The sequence below is a fragment of the Paraphaeosphaeria sporulosa genome (assembly GCF_001642045.1).
Source record: "Paraphaeosphaeria sporulosa strain AP3s5-JAC2a unplaced genomic scaffold CC84scaffold_15, whole genome shotgun sequence".
Classification (NCBI taxonomy): Eukaryota; Fungi; Ascomycota; class Dothideomycetes; order Pleosporales; family Didymosphaeriaceae; genus Paraphaeosphaeria; species Paraphaeosphaeria sporulosa.
The window spans coordinates 684,734-701,121 of NW_017253374.1; the positions used below are offsets into that span (position 1 = coordinate 684,734).

A 16,388-nucleotide genomic window follows, 5' to 3' on the forward strand; every position below is an offset into this window, starting at 1 on the left:
TCTATGGCCTGGCCATTCTCCCAAACCTTATCCAACATCTCGTCTGGAACCTACAGTATCTCTTCAACATCCAGAGTACACTGTGTCGACCCTGGATGAGATTTGCGTTGTCCTTAGTCTTGACATTCCTACCATACAACCGCCCCACCTAGGTACTCGCATCCCAACGCACGTGCACATGGTCTCCTTGTTGCTCACCGATTAAAGTCGTTTGTAACGTAACTTCTTTCCCACTGGCTCGCGCTGACATGTTCACAGAGACATGAAGGATTGGCACGTCAGCCCGAGAGTAGCCACGGCCTGTCGCCGCCATTTCGCAGGAGCCTGTGCGACTGCGTTGTTTGACGAAGTGCTCAATGTGGCACGCGGGGACCATGAGAACATGGCCTGGTCAGCGCTTCTATGACGAGGAACCTCGTTTTGGGCGTCAGGCTCGCCGTGTGGCACAGAGAGAGGCACAGGAGCCACCGTGTCTCGAATGATGCCACGATGACGGTGGGTGTTTGAGGAGCAGCACACGCGAAACTGGTCGGTCGTACGAAGGTACCAGGACATCACTCCGCTGGCTGCGGCCTAATAGTCATCTCCATCATCCACATACGCCTGGTTCGGTCTGCGCCCTTCTGGCCTGTCCTCGGATCCACTCTCTCGGCCTCGGCCTCGGGGGCTTTGCCCTGGCGGCGGCGGCGGTGCCATGTTGAACTCGTTGTCGATGCCTGTGGTATACCTGTCAGGATGCGCTGCACCTAATTCGCTGAACGGCTTACCAGGGCGCGGGGCCCAATTTCCCTCGTCGTCATCCATGGGGCCGAAACGTCCTCGCCCGTCAAGCCCGCTGCCCATGCTCTCGTCGTCGAAATGGTAGCCTGGCGGTGGGGGCGGGGCTCCGCCGCCTCGTCGGCGCGGCAAGGGCATGGGCATATTCCCTCGACGTCCTTGATGCGGTGCATATTCCATGTGTGGATCGAAGTCTGGCGCTCTGCGGGGTGGTAGCCGACCTGGTGGTCCTCGACGCTGCTTTGGGCGTCGCGCTCCGGGGTTCCTGAGGTGCGGAGGCAGGCGAGGCATGTCGGGGTGCATCATTGGGTCTAGCATGTACTCTGCGTCTGGAAAGGAGCGCTCGTCGTCTAGATCTATCCCTGCCATTCTACCGGGCATCCGGCCAGGTCGCCGTCCCATCATCTGCTGCTGCTGCATCCGCAGTGTGAAATCCATGTCATACGGGTCCCCAGCGCCTATACGTTGTGACATCCGTGGATCCATCTCCATACCCGGCCATGCCCTCGGAGACGGCATCCTCGCCATGCTCATCCCAGGCCCCATCGCCGTACCTCCGAGCCGCATCTTTCTAATATCCTGCCTCAACCCCTTCAACTCTTCCCTCATCTTGTCCACCTCTCCACCCTGTTCGCCCTCCCCTTTCTTACCTTTCCCTTTCCCTTTCCTCCTCCCACCCCCACCACTATCACCCTCGCCATCCGCCCTACACCTCCCTGAATCCCCACAATCCCGCCCCAAATCGTCTTTCAGCACATACCTTATCTCACCCCACGTTTCCACATTTTGCGCCCCCTCGCCGTCACCCTGACCTTGCTGCCGATACAGCACGCGCACACCTTTCCGACAATTGCAGTTCGTGGTGCACGTGCATGCATCCAGGAACGCGTTGTCGGAGGGGAGCCACTCCTGGCCCGAGGGCCCGGCGCGCTTGGATGGGGGTTGTGTGCGGTTGAGTTGGGCGGAGACGTGGGGTGCGCTAGGCTTGCGCCGGACAGGGGCACGTTGTGATGAAGGGTGTGCGAAGTGGACGCCGTTCGCGACTGCTTCGACGCCGGGCGGGTGGGGATGACGCATTTTCTGCTGCTGAGGCGGTGGTGCGCGCGCCGGCATCCGGGCCAGAGGTTGAGCTTGAGCTGCGTACGGCGATGGCGCTGGTCCTGGCGCCATTCCATTCACACGCACAGGCGCATAGTGAGGAAGCACGCCCGGCTGCACTCCCCCCGTCGGATTTACACCCTTCTTCACCCTGCCTCTTCGCACCGGCATAGGCACAGGCACAGGCATAGACATATAGCCCGCCTGTTGTAAATTCGGCGCACTCCTCGCCCTCGCGCCCTGGGCATCATAGGGGTACACCATCGGCAAGGGCACCACACCATGCATACCTGGCACATATGCCACATCCATATTCATCTCCCCTCCCCGCCTCAAGCCCATGCCCGCTCCTCTCATCCTACCCACTCCTCCTCTACCTCTTCTCCTGGGCCGCATGCTCATGTCACCCTCACTCAGCGTCTCTTCTCCACCTCCTCTCCAGCCCCTCCTACCCCACGGTCGTCTTCCCACCCTCGGCGGGGGGAATGGAAGGTACGACCACGGATCTGGGAACACTGGGCGGTAATTTGGGGTATAATTGCTTTTGCCTCTCAATCTGCACCATTTCTCAGGCGCCCGTTTCCCAGCAAAGGCTTCGGCAGGGACGGAGATGGTGTTGTGCCTGCCGAGGGAGCCGCCGTTGAGCGCGATGAGCGGGGGCTGTGGGTGGGAAGAGGACGAGTTACCCATTTATGGAGGAGCACTGCGAGAGGCTGACGAGGTCGTGATGGATGATGCTTGGGGTCTATTCGACTACAGGTAGGACGCGCACAAAAGGCATTGTAAAGGTTACGAACAGTGAAGGAGATGGAGAGGAAGCCATCTGGGAGAAGCGAGACGGAATGGGCTCGTGGAGTACTAGGACGTCCGGAACGTGTGCTGGCGCGGGATTGTTTGCTCAATGTCTGACCGTCGTACGGCGTCACCTGCCGACTCTATTCGATGCCAAGTACCTATCATTCGAAGGTGACAAACACGAAACCATCAAACGTGGAAGGTTTTGATCAAACAGCCGCATGCTACATTGACTGACAACCAGCTATCACATGAGCAATGAAGGCCCTGTGAAACTTGCAAAACGAATACATCTCGCGATCAAGTCGAGATCACGACATCACACAGATCCCCAAGGTTTTTGTAAAAGTATCCATTACTTGCGTGGTTCTCTGCCTCATCAAGTTCCATCTTCAATCATTAAACAGAGTCAATACGCATAGCCTCGCTCATATGCCCGCCATGACGCCGGAATCAAAGACCCATACCCAAAATCAGTGGCAAGAATAAGAACCAACTTCGTCTTTCATCCTCAACCCCAGACTCGACGCGACAACATATGAAACTCCGCGTGACGCGGCCGACGGTCTAGTGTGCTCCAGCATACATAGCGTACAATGCGTGCCTTCAGTGATAGTAATTCAGCGCACAGCGCCTCTTCTCCTCCATGAGCCCTTCAATGACCCAAAGTCGATCTTAAACCTATCCAACAGTGGACGAAACGGTTTTCCCTACGACTCAAAAAAGCGTAAGCGAAAGTAAAGTGTGAGTAGTCCAAAGGGTTCCGGGTATTGATGAAGGTATGTAAAAAATGTACTACTGGGAAGTGGAACGAAAGTGCAATCAGAAGATTAGAAAATCATCGATCGAACCTGATCCCTGCGATTTGCCACTCCTCCAGGCACTTCCTTCCGCCGCGGCGCAGTGCTGCTCTTGTGCTGCTCGTCTTTTTCGATCGGCGGCGGAGCCGGAGATGTCGGAAGGGCCGACTTCGTCCGCGAGTGGCCTGGACGCTGCTTCACGGGGCTCGAGGGGACAGATTGGCTGCCATGGCCTTCGTGTGAACGTGGTCGCTGTAGAGCGCCGTTCATCGCGTTGCTCTCTCGTTTCGGCTTGGCCTGCAAAGGCTCCGGCTGAGATCGCTTCTCTTTCCGCTCCTTGTCGAGAACCATCTCAGCCCAGCCACGTCCGCCGGCGATGTCTTTGCCAACGCACTCGGACAAGACCTTCATCCACTCCTCTTTTTGTTCGCGAGTATCGGCGTAGAAGTCAATGACCTCTCCGTTGGCAAATCTAATACGGAAACCCTCTTCAACGAACATGTAGCCTTCTTCTTCCTCGGCAAAGGCTGATTTGCGGCGACCCCCGGTCTTTGTGGAAGACGGCTGTTGAAGAGCAGTCTTGTCATCGATGAGCTTGGTGGCCTTGGCAAGGTTGATCGTTGCACGCGGTTGCCGTGTGGCTTCATGGAATGCGGTCAACTTGGTACCGTTGAGGCGGAAGAATCGACGACGCCAGTACTAAGTCGAGATTAGTATTCATTCAGAAACATTCTAATATGGAGTCACTTACTGGGCAGTCTCCACCCTGCTGGCTCAAAGGTCCCTCCCAAGATTGGTTCTTGACCTCTTCTGCTTCTCGTAGCTCGCGAATGCAAGCATTCATGCTCTTGGGCATGTCATCGTCCTTGGCGTGCTTGGGCTTTGGGACATACAACAGCTGGAGAGCAAGCTTACCAACTCGGTAGGGGGGGCGACGAACAACACCACCACGCTTGCTCTTTACACTGCTAGCACCAGTGTTGTCGACGGCCCACTCGTTGAAGCAAGGGATGTCGACGTTCAGCGGTCGACCGTAGGCTTGATTCTCATGGTTCTTGAGGCAGACGTAGGCACGCGCAAAAGACCCATCGGGACCAACCAAGTCATGAAGAAGATCCCATGCGGTAGCCTGATGATTGCGCTTCGCCTTGGCCTGTGCCTCTTGCTGCTGCTGGAGGGCGAGACGCTCGGCTTCTTCTTGCTGCTTCCGCTCCTGCTCCTTTCGCTTCTTGGGAGACGAAAGGAGATTACGGAATGCAGAGTGTGACTTCTTGTGATTGACAATCTTGACTGGTGCTGCAGTGACCGTTGGCTGAGCAGGAGGCTCAAGCTTGGTCTGCAGGGTGAGTTGGAACTCAAGGTCGTCCAAGACGACCAGCTCGAATTCTTGGCCAATGGGTGCTGAATGGCCAAGCTCAAGCCACGACGTCGTCACACAGTGCAAACCGTTATCGAGAGTCAGCTGGAACCATGTACGCTCGGCTAATGGGTCAAAGTCAGCAGACAGCTCTGTGAAGTTCGGTAGCAACTTACTCTTAGGTAGAGGTAGGTCAAGATCCTTAACGCCAACAACCTTGACAAACAACCGTCCTCGCTCCTGCCCCTCTTCAAACTCGTCGACCTCGCCCTCCGCGACCGAGTCGAGATTGCCCGCGACAGCGGATTCCTGGCCTGGCATGGGAGGGACTGGTCCAGAGGTCATGGCTTTTCGCGAACCAGACGCCGTTCGAATGCTCCGTCGCCTAGCCTTACCATTCCAAGGCTCCTTGGTCCAAGCAGGCTTGGTCTCTGCGCTGATCTTGCGAGCATTGACGGCTGGTGCCTTCAAACCATTATCGGCAGGCTGTTCGACCTTGACCGCTGGGGGTTTCTCATCGCTGAACTGACGGCTGCTTGCGTAAACTACCTTGGTGTTTTGACGCATGAGATAACCCTTCTGTAGATTGGAAATACTGTTAGCGGTTGCGTACGTATAGATGAAGCCTTCACCGGACATGTGTCTTGCTCCATCCTGCTTTGTAGCAGTGGATGGTGGAAACAGAGCAAAAGGGGATAAAGGACAAAGGCTGTTTACCTTCTGAGCTTCGATGATGTTGTCGAACTCCTTGTCTAGGCCGAAGCTAAGATCGTTCGAGTCGTCACCAAGTTGTAAATCGAGCATGAGATTCTCTTTGTTCGACAGCGTCGTCTGCGAGTCTTCCTCATCGACATGACCGAAGTCCGTGCTCAAGGACTGGCGTGCAGGGCTTCGTCTAGGAACTGGAGGTGGATGCTCGCCGCTCACTTGTCGACGTTGTGCGGCCATGTCGACATCCGCAGGAATCAAGGACGGCCGTGCCCTGAGCTTACCACTGGCGCCTTTAATAGTCGCCTCTTCTTCAGGAACAGGAGTCTCCGCTTCGTCCTCAGGAGGTGAGATAACGACAGGGTGGCGAATGACTGAGTCTGGAGTGCCGGGTTCCTCAACCTCAGCCTCCGGATCCGTAATTTCAGGAGTCTCTGGTCGCTGAAGGAATTGGCGCATGGCATCAAGCTTAGGTGCTGTGTCTAAGGGGCTTAGCGCGGTCTGGAAGGAGGACCGGAGAGGATCAAGTGTCAAATCCATCTCGTTGTTTTGGAAGTCAGCGAAAAGCTCATCCCGCCTGATCTCCTTCGCTCCAGCAGTCGGAGAAGAGGTGGTCGCTGTTGGGGTCGAGGGTCCTGAAGTGTCGATGGTGCTCTGAGAAGTTGGTTGCTCCTCGGGCTGTGGCGAATACTCGCTTGCGTCATCTGAATCGAGCTGACTATTCTGGTGTATGTCATGATGGATAACAGACGTCTCTCGATCCTCATCTCGGTCATCCTCCTCGAGCTCCGACACCTCGGTGTACATTTCAGTCGTCTCTGCGAAGGAATAAGCGTCGATAACACTATCAGCCTCGCTTGGTGCCTCCGGATGCTCGTCAAAATTGGAGGAGACTTCGCGCGAAGGGATTGGCACATCTGGATCCAGATCTGCCAAATCGCCGTAACTACGCTCAGGGCTGGACTCTACGTCGTAATCGTAGCCATAGCCTTCACCATCATAGCTTTGACCCTGCACCTTGCGGAGAATAGACTCGCGAGAGATGCGCGGTGTCTTAGGACTGTCAAGCTCAGTCTCGGTCACTTCCTCCATCTCAGCGACTTCAACTTGTACGCCCATCTCGACCTTGCTATCGTGACTCTCCTGGGTTGGTGTGCTGAGGTCGCGCTCATCGTCAAAGTTCATCAACCGAAGTCTGTCCTCGAGAGACATGGAGCCCTCGCGCATGTTGAGAAGGTCGGCCTTTGAGATGCCTGCACCTGGTGGGAGCTGAGGAAGCGACCTACGCGACGCTGCGCGCTCCGCAGCGGCCGAAAGACCAACGCTTGAATCGCGGCGGTCCTGGGATTGCATGCCTGGCAACGGAGGAAGAGGCCTGGATTCGCCGTCGGAGGCAGTGGATCCGTTGCGCGAGTTGTTGGCCCTGCCGTTGGGATGTGCGTTTGGCATAGGGCTGTTGTCGCGACCGAAAACGTCGTCGTAATTGTCAATGAGCGATGTGTTTGCGGCCTCGGGGCTCATATGGCGCCAATCTTCGGGAAGAACCACGGGGGTCTTGTCCGTGTCTTCCAAGGATGCATCGAAGCTGTCGTCCTGGTCGAAGCTGAGCTCCTCTTCGTCCGACTCGTAGCTGCCTTCTCGAGACCCAGAGGCCACTGATGAAGGATCAGGTGTGACCATCTCGTATTCGTTGATGACTGGTGGAGCAGCATCGAAAGTGACACTCTTGGCGTGACGGCGAAGAGGACGAGGTGTCTCGTGCTTCAGCTGGCTGTCGTCGTCGGAGAACATGCTGAAGTCTGGGTTGTACTCGATTGAGTTGAAACGCCCTGGGCTGGCGAGAGATGATTTGGTGGGCGACATGCGGCCTGGCCCTGGAGATGACCTGTCCCGCGAGGGCGAGCCCGTGCTGGAGGACAAGGAAGGGTTCTTGCTCGGAGAGCTCTTCGAAGGGCTGAGGGTGGGAATCTTGCTCAAGCTCTCGCCGCGGCTGTGGCCTCGACGATGGCCTTCGTTCTGCTGGCGCAGACCAGTAAGCCCGCTGCCCCCGAAGGCGTTGCCCTGCACCTGGGTGCTCAATGGGCGTCCAGCGGCGAGGGGCCGGTTCGGGGCCTGGACAGAGTTGGGGTCGTACTCGTTCTTCTGCTCGCGGGCGTACATGCTGCTGTTCTTGACACGCGATGCCTTCTTCAGGTTCTCAATGGAGTTGCGCTTGGGCGACAGCGACGGCTCGCGCTCGTACTCGTTCTCGGAGCCAAATCGATTCTTGGGCGAGACGGTCTGCTCCTTCCAAAAAAGACGCGGGCTGTTTGGAAACGCAGAGTCGAAGGGCGAGGACTCCTTAGTTAGGAATACCTTCTGGCCCACGTTAGCTTCCTGTCATAGCGCGCTTAGGCGGAATGCTGGCAGGGTTACCTTGGTAGACTGGCCGTTGAAGTTGCCAGAGTTACGGCGGCTCTCGGTGGAACCAATCTCGGAAAGCGGGCGCGACATGCTGCTTCCTTTTGCGGGCGAGCCTGTGGGTGTTTTGTTGATACGCAGCGGCGACACCTGCGGTCGTTAGTGTGCTGCTGCGAACGCAGGGCGCGGCGCTCAACTTACTGCCTCGTTGCGGGACATTGACTCGACCAGCGCCGGCCAGCAGGACGGGTGGATGCACGTCGGCTACGGGCGCAGACGTTGGCGCGGAATGCGGTGAAGAATGGCGGACCTCCCTCGAGGAGTGCGCGCAGCGGGTGGAGTGCGCGCTATCAGATACTGCAACAAAGTGAAGGGCGGCCTGGCGCAGGTGCGGACGAGTGCTGGCTGAAGATGTTGGGAGGAAGAGGATGATGCGCTGCTGAAATGGGCCTGGACATGAGGGCGCAAGTACACAAGCATGGGTTGCGTCTGGGATGTGCCGTTGCTGGGGGCAACCGCCGCCGCCCGCTCCTGCCGCCCCGCGTGATTGGCAGTCGCGACAAGCGGCGCCAAAAAGTTTCGGAACCCCAGCCGTGTCCTTGATTCCTGCGATAGAACCCCGGTTTCAACAAAGCGCATGTCCTCTTAGCCCCCGATCGTCTGCGATTGACGACTGTTCCGTGGACCTCCCCTCGTAATCATGATGGGCCTGCGTCACGCCGCGCGCGCCTGCCCCTTCTGCGAGGTGCGCGCCTTCCTGGGCCGCCGCCCCCAGCTCCAGCAGACGCGCCTCTACGCCCAGATCCAGCGCGACAGGGCCGCCCGCTTCGACGAGGCCGCCGCCCGCCGGCGCTCCGGAGGGCCCTCGCGACGGAGGCCAGATGCGTCGCGGCCGTCGCGCATGGTGCTGTCCGACACGGTCGCGCGACCAGCCCGCCCCGCAGCAGACGGACAGCCGCCCAAGAAGAAGACGCGCGAACCCTTCTCCTATCTGAACCGGACCAAGGCCACGGGCATCCTGCACAAGAGACTAGACGTAGGGCAGGACCAGCGGCAAGACACGCAGAGTCGGCAGTCGTCGGCGACCGAGCGGAGAGAGGGCGACAGGAGATTCGACAGGAAACGGACCGTCAGCTCCTCGGACTCATTCCACGCGCTGAAGATGCAAAAGTCGCTCCACGAGATACCCTACAGGCTTAGGTCGGCCATCAAGGCCAAGGTGGAAGAGGTGGACTCGTTCGAGGGCCTGCCGCTGATGGAGAGCGTGCAAAAGGCCATCAAGGACGCCCTGCCGGACCTGGAGTACCGCACGCCCACCCCAGCGCAAGCCGTCGCCATACCCGCGCTACTTGGGCTTCAGAAGCAGCCACGCACGAGGAACCCCGTCAAGAAGACGGGTCCCGATTCGTACCTCTTGGCCGCAGAGACTGGATCCGGGAAGACGTTGGCATACCTGCTCCCGGTCATTGACGCCATAAAGCGCGAGGAGGCAGCAGACAAGGAGGAAGCGGAGCGCAAAGCAGCAGAGGACGCCACTACCAAAGCTGCCGACCCGACTCGCAGAGACGACATCTTTGGTGTCGAGGAGCCCGACCTAAACAAGGCGGTGGACCCTGCCCGCCCTCGCGCCATCATTCTGGTCCCGTCTGCCGAGCTCGTCGCCCAAGTCGGCGCCGTTGCCAAATCCCTCTCACACGAATGCAAATTCCGTGCCGCACCCATCTCAGCGAAGAACTCAGCTACCGTCATCCGAAACCGTCTCTTCAATGAGAATGGCGTCGATCTGGTCATCTGCACGCCACCCCTCCTCGCCAGCATCGCCGAAAGCAACCCCAACATCCTAGCACGTGTCACGCATCTCATCGTCGACGAAGCCGACTCTCTCTTCGACCGTTCCTTCAAACCCAGCACTACAGAGATTCTGGAACGGGCCACGCCGTCTCTGAAAAAGCTCTTTCTTTGCTCTGCTACCATCCCGAAGTATCTCGACAAGTACCTGGCTGAGAAGTTCCCGGATATGCAACGCTTGGTTACGCCAAACCTGCATGCTATCCCTCGACGAGTTGCGCTCGGCGTTGTCGACGTCAACAAGGAACCGTACCGCGGCAACAAGATGCTCGCCTGCGCCGACACCATCTGGCAGATTGGAAAGGCGACCGCCGACTACGATCCCGCTGAAGGCAAAGAGGCCATACCCACCAAGCGTATCCTTGTCTTCGTCAACGAGCGCGACGATACTGACAAGGTAGCCGAGTACCTGACCAAGAAAGGCATCGACGCCATGGCCTTCCACCGCGATACGGATCCAAACCGCCAAGCTAAGGCTCTCGCATCTTTCACCGGCACAGAAAAGATCAAAGAGCCCAAAGACAGTGAGGCACAGAAGGAAGCTGCCAAGTCCAATGCCAGCGGCACATCGCGACAATTACTCAACACCAAAGTCATCGTTACGACCGATCTCGGCTCGCGAGGTATCGACACCGTCTCCGTCCGACACGTCATACTGTACGATGTACCGCATACCACAATCGATTTCATCCATCGTCTGGGCAGGACCGGGCGCATGGGTAGGAGAGGAAGAGGCATCGTGCTTGTTGGTCCTGGTGATCGAGCCGACGTCGTCAAGGAGGTCAGGGAAGCTATGTTCAAGGGCGAAGCCTTGATCTAAGAGGTGGCATGTCCAGTTGTATATTATGTAATGAAAGTGTACGATGGTGGGTGTACGATATCCGGCACACATAGATTAGACAGGGAATACTCTGCATCTGCATCGCAAGGCGTTGGTAGGTAAATTCATCTTATCATGTATTTGTATGATGTTTCTCCTTCAGTTTTGAACGCTATTTCATTCCCCCCGCCGTAATAGACACTCAGTCTATGCCCACTGCTGAGCTGACACTTGCGGAGGGGCTGTGGCTGGACGTGTTACTGAGGCGGGGCACAGCAACTCCGCTCTTGTAGTCTTCTGCGCTGCCTAGGCAAGTATTGGGCATGTGCATAATTTGAGGGAGCTACAGCTTTTACACATGCTTCCAAGATGGATTAGACTTACCTGGCAAATCATCACAAAGAGTATGGGGTTATGAGACATTTGTGCAAACAGTCTTTTTATTTCGAGACCAGATCAATTGAATATTCTACCATGAGACCCGCTCACAATGGAACGGAAGTATCGACTACTTACTGTCAGCAAAAATACGAGCAAAGTTCAGAGCCAAGAAGGCTCTACTAATACTCAAAAGTGGTCTGCCAGGGTGAACGGCTTCGAGGGCTCGGAGTAGCGATGCTTCGAAGTGGCGGCGGCGAGGTCCTCCGAGGCGTCTTCGAAGTGGGCGTTGCCCACTTCGCAGAGGAGGGAGCGTACGTCGTCGTTGGGCACGGTGTCTTCGTCAATCCATGGGCAGTACTGCTTGAGAACGCAGAGGACGCAGAGGAAGGTATTTGGGCGGATGTCGAAGTTGACTACGGAGGAGGACGTGATGTCAGAGGAAGAAGAAGTGATGTCGATATCCATGAAGGACATGTCAGAGGAGGATTTGTCTGCGTGAGAAGAGTGGTCCGCGTAGGGTGAGGACCCGTCTGCGTAGACACCGGGCTCGACGCAGTTGCTTGCACAACCCGTGACAGATGGGTCAACGACGGTGTGGCCGCAGTCAAGTGCGTGGTATTGGGTGCCGCGGCTGCAGGGCTTGTGAGCCAGGGCCGAGGATTGATAGTAGGGGCGGATATTGCCTTCTACGGTGATATTCTTGTACCCCATGGTTGCTGTTGACTTTGTCTTGTTCTGGTTGGAGTTGTCTTTCGTTCAAACACTTCTTGAAGCTTGTAGTTGAGAGGTTTTTCTATTTTAGTTTGTACTTTTACACTCGAGGTGTATGAGCTTTTAACCTCTCAGAAGGTGTTGTGTACCCGGGATTGTGCAGACATGGTGTAATGCGTTGCGACGCTTAGTCGTGGGATTGGCTGCTCCTTGGTCACTGTATAAGTACAATGCAAAGGGACTGTATGGACTATGGACAACTGAAATGATAATTCAGAATGGACGGTTGGCTGGACGGAGGGATTGGGTGCCAATGTGTGACAGCAAAATCGACGTACTCATCCTGAATCTGGTCCTCATGAGGTGTCATTTGGTCTCTTACGCTTGCGTTGAAGATTCTCGACTCTCGAATGCTGCCTTTCGTGCTATTCATATACTAGCTGACGAGTGGGATATGTTGGCGTTGTTCGATCGCAATACGCACCTCTAACTACCCAGAACGTGTTACACAGCATTGTGCCAATGCTTTCGCCTTGTATGTGAATGATATAGAAACGATGCAGACGCTCTTCGAGGGCTCTGATGAGCATACTAGAGCGAGAAAGTATGGACTCGACAGAGGAGACGAGGCTGAGCAGTGGCAGCCCAGAGATGCGCACCGAAGTATATTCAAGTTGTAAGAATTACTTAGTACGCTTGAGGGCACTGCTGTGTGAGACCCTGAAGCATGGCTATTGGGTATGGTGATGGGAACAGGACTGGCGAGGTTGAATGGGCACGCGGGATGCGGTATATGAGTGAACGACTGGGTATGAGGTTGATGTGTTTCCCTTTTGCGCTTGGCTGAGACATGTACCACCCTGTCTAGACTCATACTGACTTTGTACCCTCATCTGAATCAGTAGCTTTGACCCTGTAGCTGCGGTGTAGGGAATCGTTAGCTTGGCTACAAATCAAGTTGTTTCAATTCAACACAGCCCTAATACATGTGATTTGCTATAATGACAAGTCATACGTAGGTTCATTGGCTCATAAGCGCACAAGAGCGAAAGAAAGAACAACTTCGAAGGCAGCTTTTTCGTTTCTGTCCACGAGGAAGCTAAGTGTGATCAATACGAGTCCTCGGGCGTATACCTGCTGGGATTTGACCTTGGCGCGATCTCAGTCATCGATGTCGATCTTTCGCAGGATTTCAAGCAGCTCTCATTCACTGGAATTTTCAAATGTAGAACAGGCGCAAATCCAGGGTTTTGGTTAAAAGCTGTACCTTTATTGGCCACTAGTTGAGACCCACTTACTTGAAAGGGCAGGTCATAATGCGTGCTTAGATTCACGCGAAGGATTGCATTCGTATCCACCTGCGGTCAGCAGTTACCTTGAAATATAATCCACAAGACGATGCTTCATGTTACCCGAGCGCTTTCGTGGGAATCTCGTCCAGGAGCATAGGGACATTTTATTCTTCTATTTCGAATCTTAACTTCGTATTGCGCATCCAGTTAGTCTAGTCAGGTTTGACGCACAATGTCGCCCTCTGTCTGTGTGGGTCCAATTCCAATCACTGCATGCCACTACTGGCCGTGGCGTCTCCTGCCTGGATGTATAAGCGGCGTAAAGGTAATCCGGGCTACATGTGCTGCAGCCTACTGACTGTTTTCGGCGTAAAGCATATTTCTTAGCCTGAGAACAAATAAGTCAAAGCCAGTCCTTTCTCTCCATATGAGCTACCCTCCTCAAAGTGCTTGCGACTTTCTTTCTTGAAGATGCTCCTCTATCTCTCTCTTCTTTTGGTCACCGTCAGCTACCTTGTAGTTGTGCGGCTTCTCAGATATCGGCGCATTAGTGGACTACAACAGCAGCATGGCGCAACATACGTACAATTTAAAGACCTAAATTACCGCGATGCTCAGTTTATTCTTGGGCAAATGGGCTTGTACGAGTGTCCTTGGGTCTTCCTTTCCGGGAAAGATTTTGCATTCCTCAGGGTGAGTTGTTAATCCAGTCTACCTGATGCTTCTAGCTAAATCATACTCACAGGCCTTTGCGATTCCAGGCATCTCGAAGGTCTCGGTAGGGGCAAAAGAGATGGTCGATCGTGTCGGAAAACGCTACGCCGATACCACTGTACTAGTCGGCGAATTCTTGGTGAACGACATTGATAGCGAACGTGCATGCGTTGCAATCAACCGTATGAACTGGATTCATTCTCGCTACGGAAATCGCATCAAGATGGATCAAATGGTGTATACACTCTGTTTACTGATATGCGAGGCTCTGCAATGGATCGACAAGTACGACTGGCGTAAGACGACTGCTCTTGAGAGACATGCCTCCTGGGTGTTCTGGAACGAAGTAGGCACTCGTATGGGCCTTACCGGAGTTCCAAAAAGCTTCGAGGATTGTGCTACCTTCATTCAAGAATTCGAATCGCGGAACATGGCCCCTTCCGATGACAACGCCTTGATTGCGAAAGGTGTTTTCACTCTTTATGCTTCAACATTCCCGGCATTTCTTGCTCCCGTTGTGCGAACCGTCCTAGTGGCCTTCATGGATTCGCGCTTAGCTGATGCATTCAAACTTTCAAGCCGCCCTACTGCTATTATTACATACGGTCTTCGTTTCCTGTTAGCATTACGCAAATATTTTGTGCGCTACCTGATGCTACCACGATACTCAACGCTCCAGGTGTTTGGTGCTGAGAATGCGGCTGGATATCGGCCCATGATGTTTTGGGAGATTGAGCCCTGGTATGTCCCATTGTCGGCGCGTTGCACTTGGCTATACTCAGCATACACTCACTTCTTCGGCCTTCCTCAGCCTGGTGATGCAAAGTTCCGACCAGAAGGCTATAAACTTCACGACATTGGACCGAAGCATCTCGAAGGGAAGGGCGGCGAAGAAGTGATGTCTTTTTTGAGGAGTCATGGTGGTGCCGCTTTTACCACATTTGGTCAATTTTCGAATCAACTGTATGTGCGCGGCAAGAGCCCAACATCCCTTGCAGACGCTCAGATCAAAGGGCATTGTCCTATGGGATACAAGGAGACATCTGACAAAGGTCTTTGCCCTGTAATGATGGCTTAAAGATATTTTTCAACCAGTAGCTAGACATTACACACTCTTCTACTGAACATAAGAACTATGGCACTGTATGACAGCTGTATAGGTGTACTGATGGAGATGAAATCACAAGTGACCCGCAATTAATGTGGGCCAGTTGCTGGGATGCTGTACTTCAAGGTCTAAATCATAACTATCATGTGTCGTTTGTACAGTTTGCCGTTTAGAAATCTACGAGGACAATATCTCTGATTACGAGACACTATGTTAGGAGCATTTACATACTTCCCAAGATGAAGCCATCACTAAAATTAAGCACCATGGAGGAGATAATATTGCATCCTAGAAAAATTCGGAAATGGTCTAAAGCCTGTAAACTCAAAAATCATCGCTTCAGTACTCTCGGAAACACCAATCCCTATCGTAACACTTCCACCATCTACACATATCTTACATAGTTTCTCGCTTATCGTATCCTGTAGTTGATTTTATCCCACATGCTTGCGTCTCTTGTCTAACATCTTCTCCGCCCATACCCACCCCCACCGCACCCTCTCCGGCCACCGCCCATGCCCATGCCCATGCCACCCATTCCCATCCGCCCTCCACCACCCATTCCCATCCGTCCACCTCCACCCATTCGACTAGCGCCACCGTGGTGTACATGTACGACTTCCGGTTGGTGACGGCCGCGCCCGTAGGCGGGACCTGCGGCGTAGCCGTTTCGTCGAGACATCCGTGAGGGTCCGCAGCCCATTGTGTGTAGTTCGTGTGAGATATTGGGAAGCCTTGGTCGATTTAAAAAGCTGTCGTCGAAGGTAACTCGAGAAAGACTTCTTAGATCCAGGTGTATGTGTAATTCCGACTAAAGGTTTTGGTAAAATAATACGAGTGTCTTCGTTGATGATTAAGTTTGGTATGAGTTGAGCTGGTATGATTTGAGTTGGTATTGTGATTGAACGGACCGATCCGTCTCTTATATGCTCCTTTCCGCCATGGTCTCAAGGACCGTGATGCACTACGCACGCATTATCGAGTTTGGAAGATGACGTCGGCCTACAGTACATGACATGGGCCAATGTATCGCAGCCAAAAACGCCACGCCGTTCGCCTTCTAGACTCTTGTGGCTGGTGGCGAAAGTTCCGGCTAGCGGCACGCGGGGTGGTGGAAGCCCTTGGCGCCAGCGGAGCGGAAAAGTCGGAAGAGTCTCATTGGGTGGGACGAAGACTTCCCTACCACTCCAGGCTTGAAGAACAGGTTGTGGCAGTTGAAGTGACGTCGGGATGGTACTAAGGAGGTCCCGTCGGAAGCGTTTCTTGGCTGCTTCTGGACCCTGAGCGTGCAGGTGGCCGAGCTTCCGGACCCATGGTTCGTGATGATGTTTAGTACCATAGATTGGCGGATGCCGGAACGGGTAGCGGCACGGACAACATTGAATCCTAGAGATACCGATGTACCATAGGGATATCCTTGGCTTTGCGCACACCTTGGAAAGGGTGAACTACTCACCAAATAGAACCCACTCACGTCACATTGTGCAGCGCAATCGCCAACCGCTGACAAGAGAATTGACGATACAGTCACCGCCAAAGATATGCTTACAGAGCAGTATTACGGCGTCATTTCAGGGTT

General features: G+C 54.7%; 5 protein-coding genes across 5 annotated transcripts; 2 read left to right on the forward strand and 3 right to left on the reverse strand.

Annotated features, from left to right (window-relative positions):
* Positions 1–389: 389 nt before the first annotated feature.
* CC84DRAFT_1232946 (uncharacterized protein) lies at positions 390–2,743 on the reverse strand. The gene has a single exon (XM_018183778.1). The coding sequence runs from the start codon at positions 2,563–2,565 to the stop codon at positions 574–576; it is 1,992 nt and encodes a 663-aa protein (XP_018029805.1). The 5' UTR covers positions 2,566–2,743; the 3' UTR covers positions 390–573.
* A 553-nt stretch (positions 2,744–3,296) lies between these two features.
* On the reverse strand, positions 3,297–8,394 carry CC84DRAFT_403177 (DUF1709-domain-containing protein). The gene is made up of 6 exons (XM_018186054.1): positions 8,137–8,394; positions 7,951–8,085; positions 5,545–7,893; positions 5,004–5,406; positions 4,222–4,952; positions 3,297–4,169 (listed from the first exon to the last, which is right to left on the reverse strand). The coding sequence occupies exons 1-6, from the start codon at positions 8,152–8,154 to the stop codon at positions 3,501–3,503; spliced, it is 4,305 nt and encodes a 1,434-aa protein (XP_018029806.1). The 5' UTR covers positions 8,155–8,394; the 3' UTR covers positions 3,297–3,500.
* A 145-nt stretch (positions 8,395–8,539) lies between these two features.
* CC84DRAFT_1169543 (P-loop containing nucleoside triphosphate hydrolase protein) lies at positions 8,540–11,018 on the forward strand. Its single transcript, XM_018179686.1, has one exon. It carries the CDS (start codon positions 8,636–8,638, stop codon positions 10,601–10,603), a length of 1,968 nt encoding a protein of 655 aa, XP_018029807.1. The 5' UTR covers positions 8,540–8,635; the 3' UTR covers positions 10,604–11,018.
* On the reverse strand, positions 10,887–11,940 carry CC84DRAFT_403175 (uncharacterized protein). Its single transcript, XM_018186053.1, has one exon. It carries the CDS (start codon positions 11,693–11,695, stop codon positions 11,171–11,173), a length of 525 nt encoding a protein of 174 aa, XP_018029808.1. The 5' UTR covers positions 11,696–11,940; the 3' UTR covers positions 10,887–11,170.
* Positions 11,941–13,095: 1,155 nt separating this feature from the next.
* CC84DRAFT_1210301 (uncharacterized protein) lies at positions 13,096–15,053 on the forward strand. The gene is made up of 3 exons (XM_018182282.1): positions 13,096–13,680; positions 13,733–14,664; positions 14,862–15,053. Exons 1-3 carry the CDS (start codon positions 13,459–13,461, stop codon positions 14,980–14,982), a joined length of 1,275 nt encoding a protein of 424 aa, XP_018029809.1. The 5' UTR covers positions 13,096–13,458; the 3' UTR covers positions 14,983–15,053.
* The last annotated feature ends 1,335 nt before the right edge of the window (positions 15,054–16,388 follow it).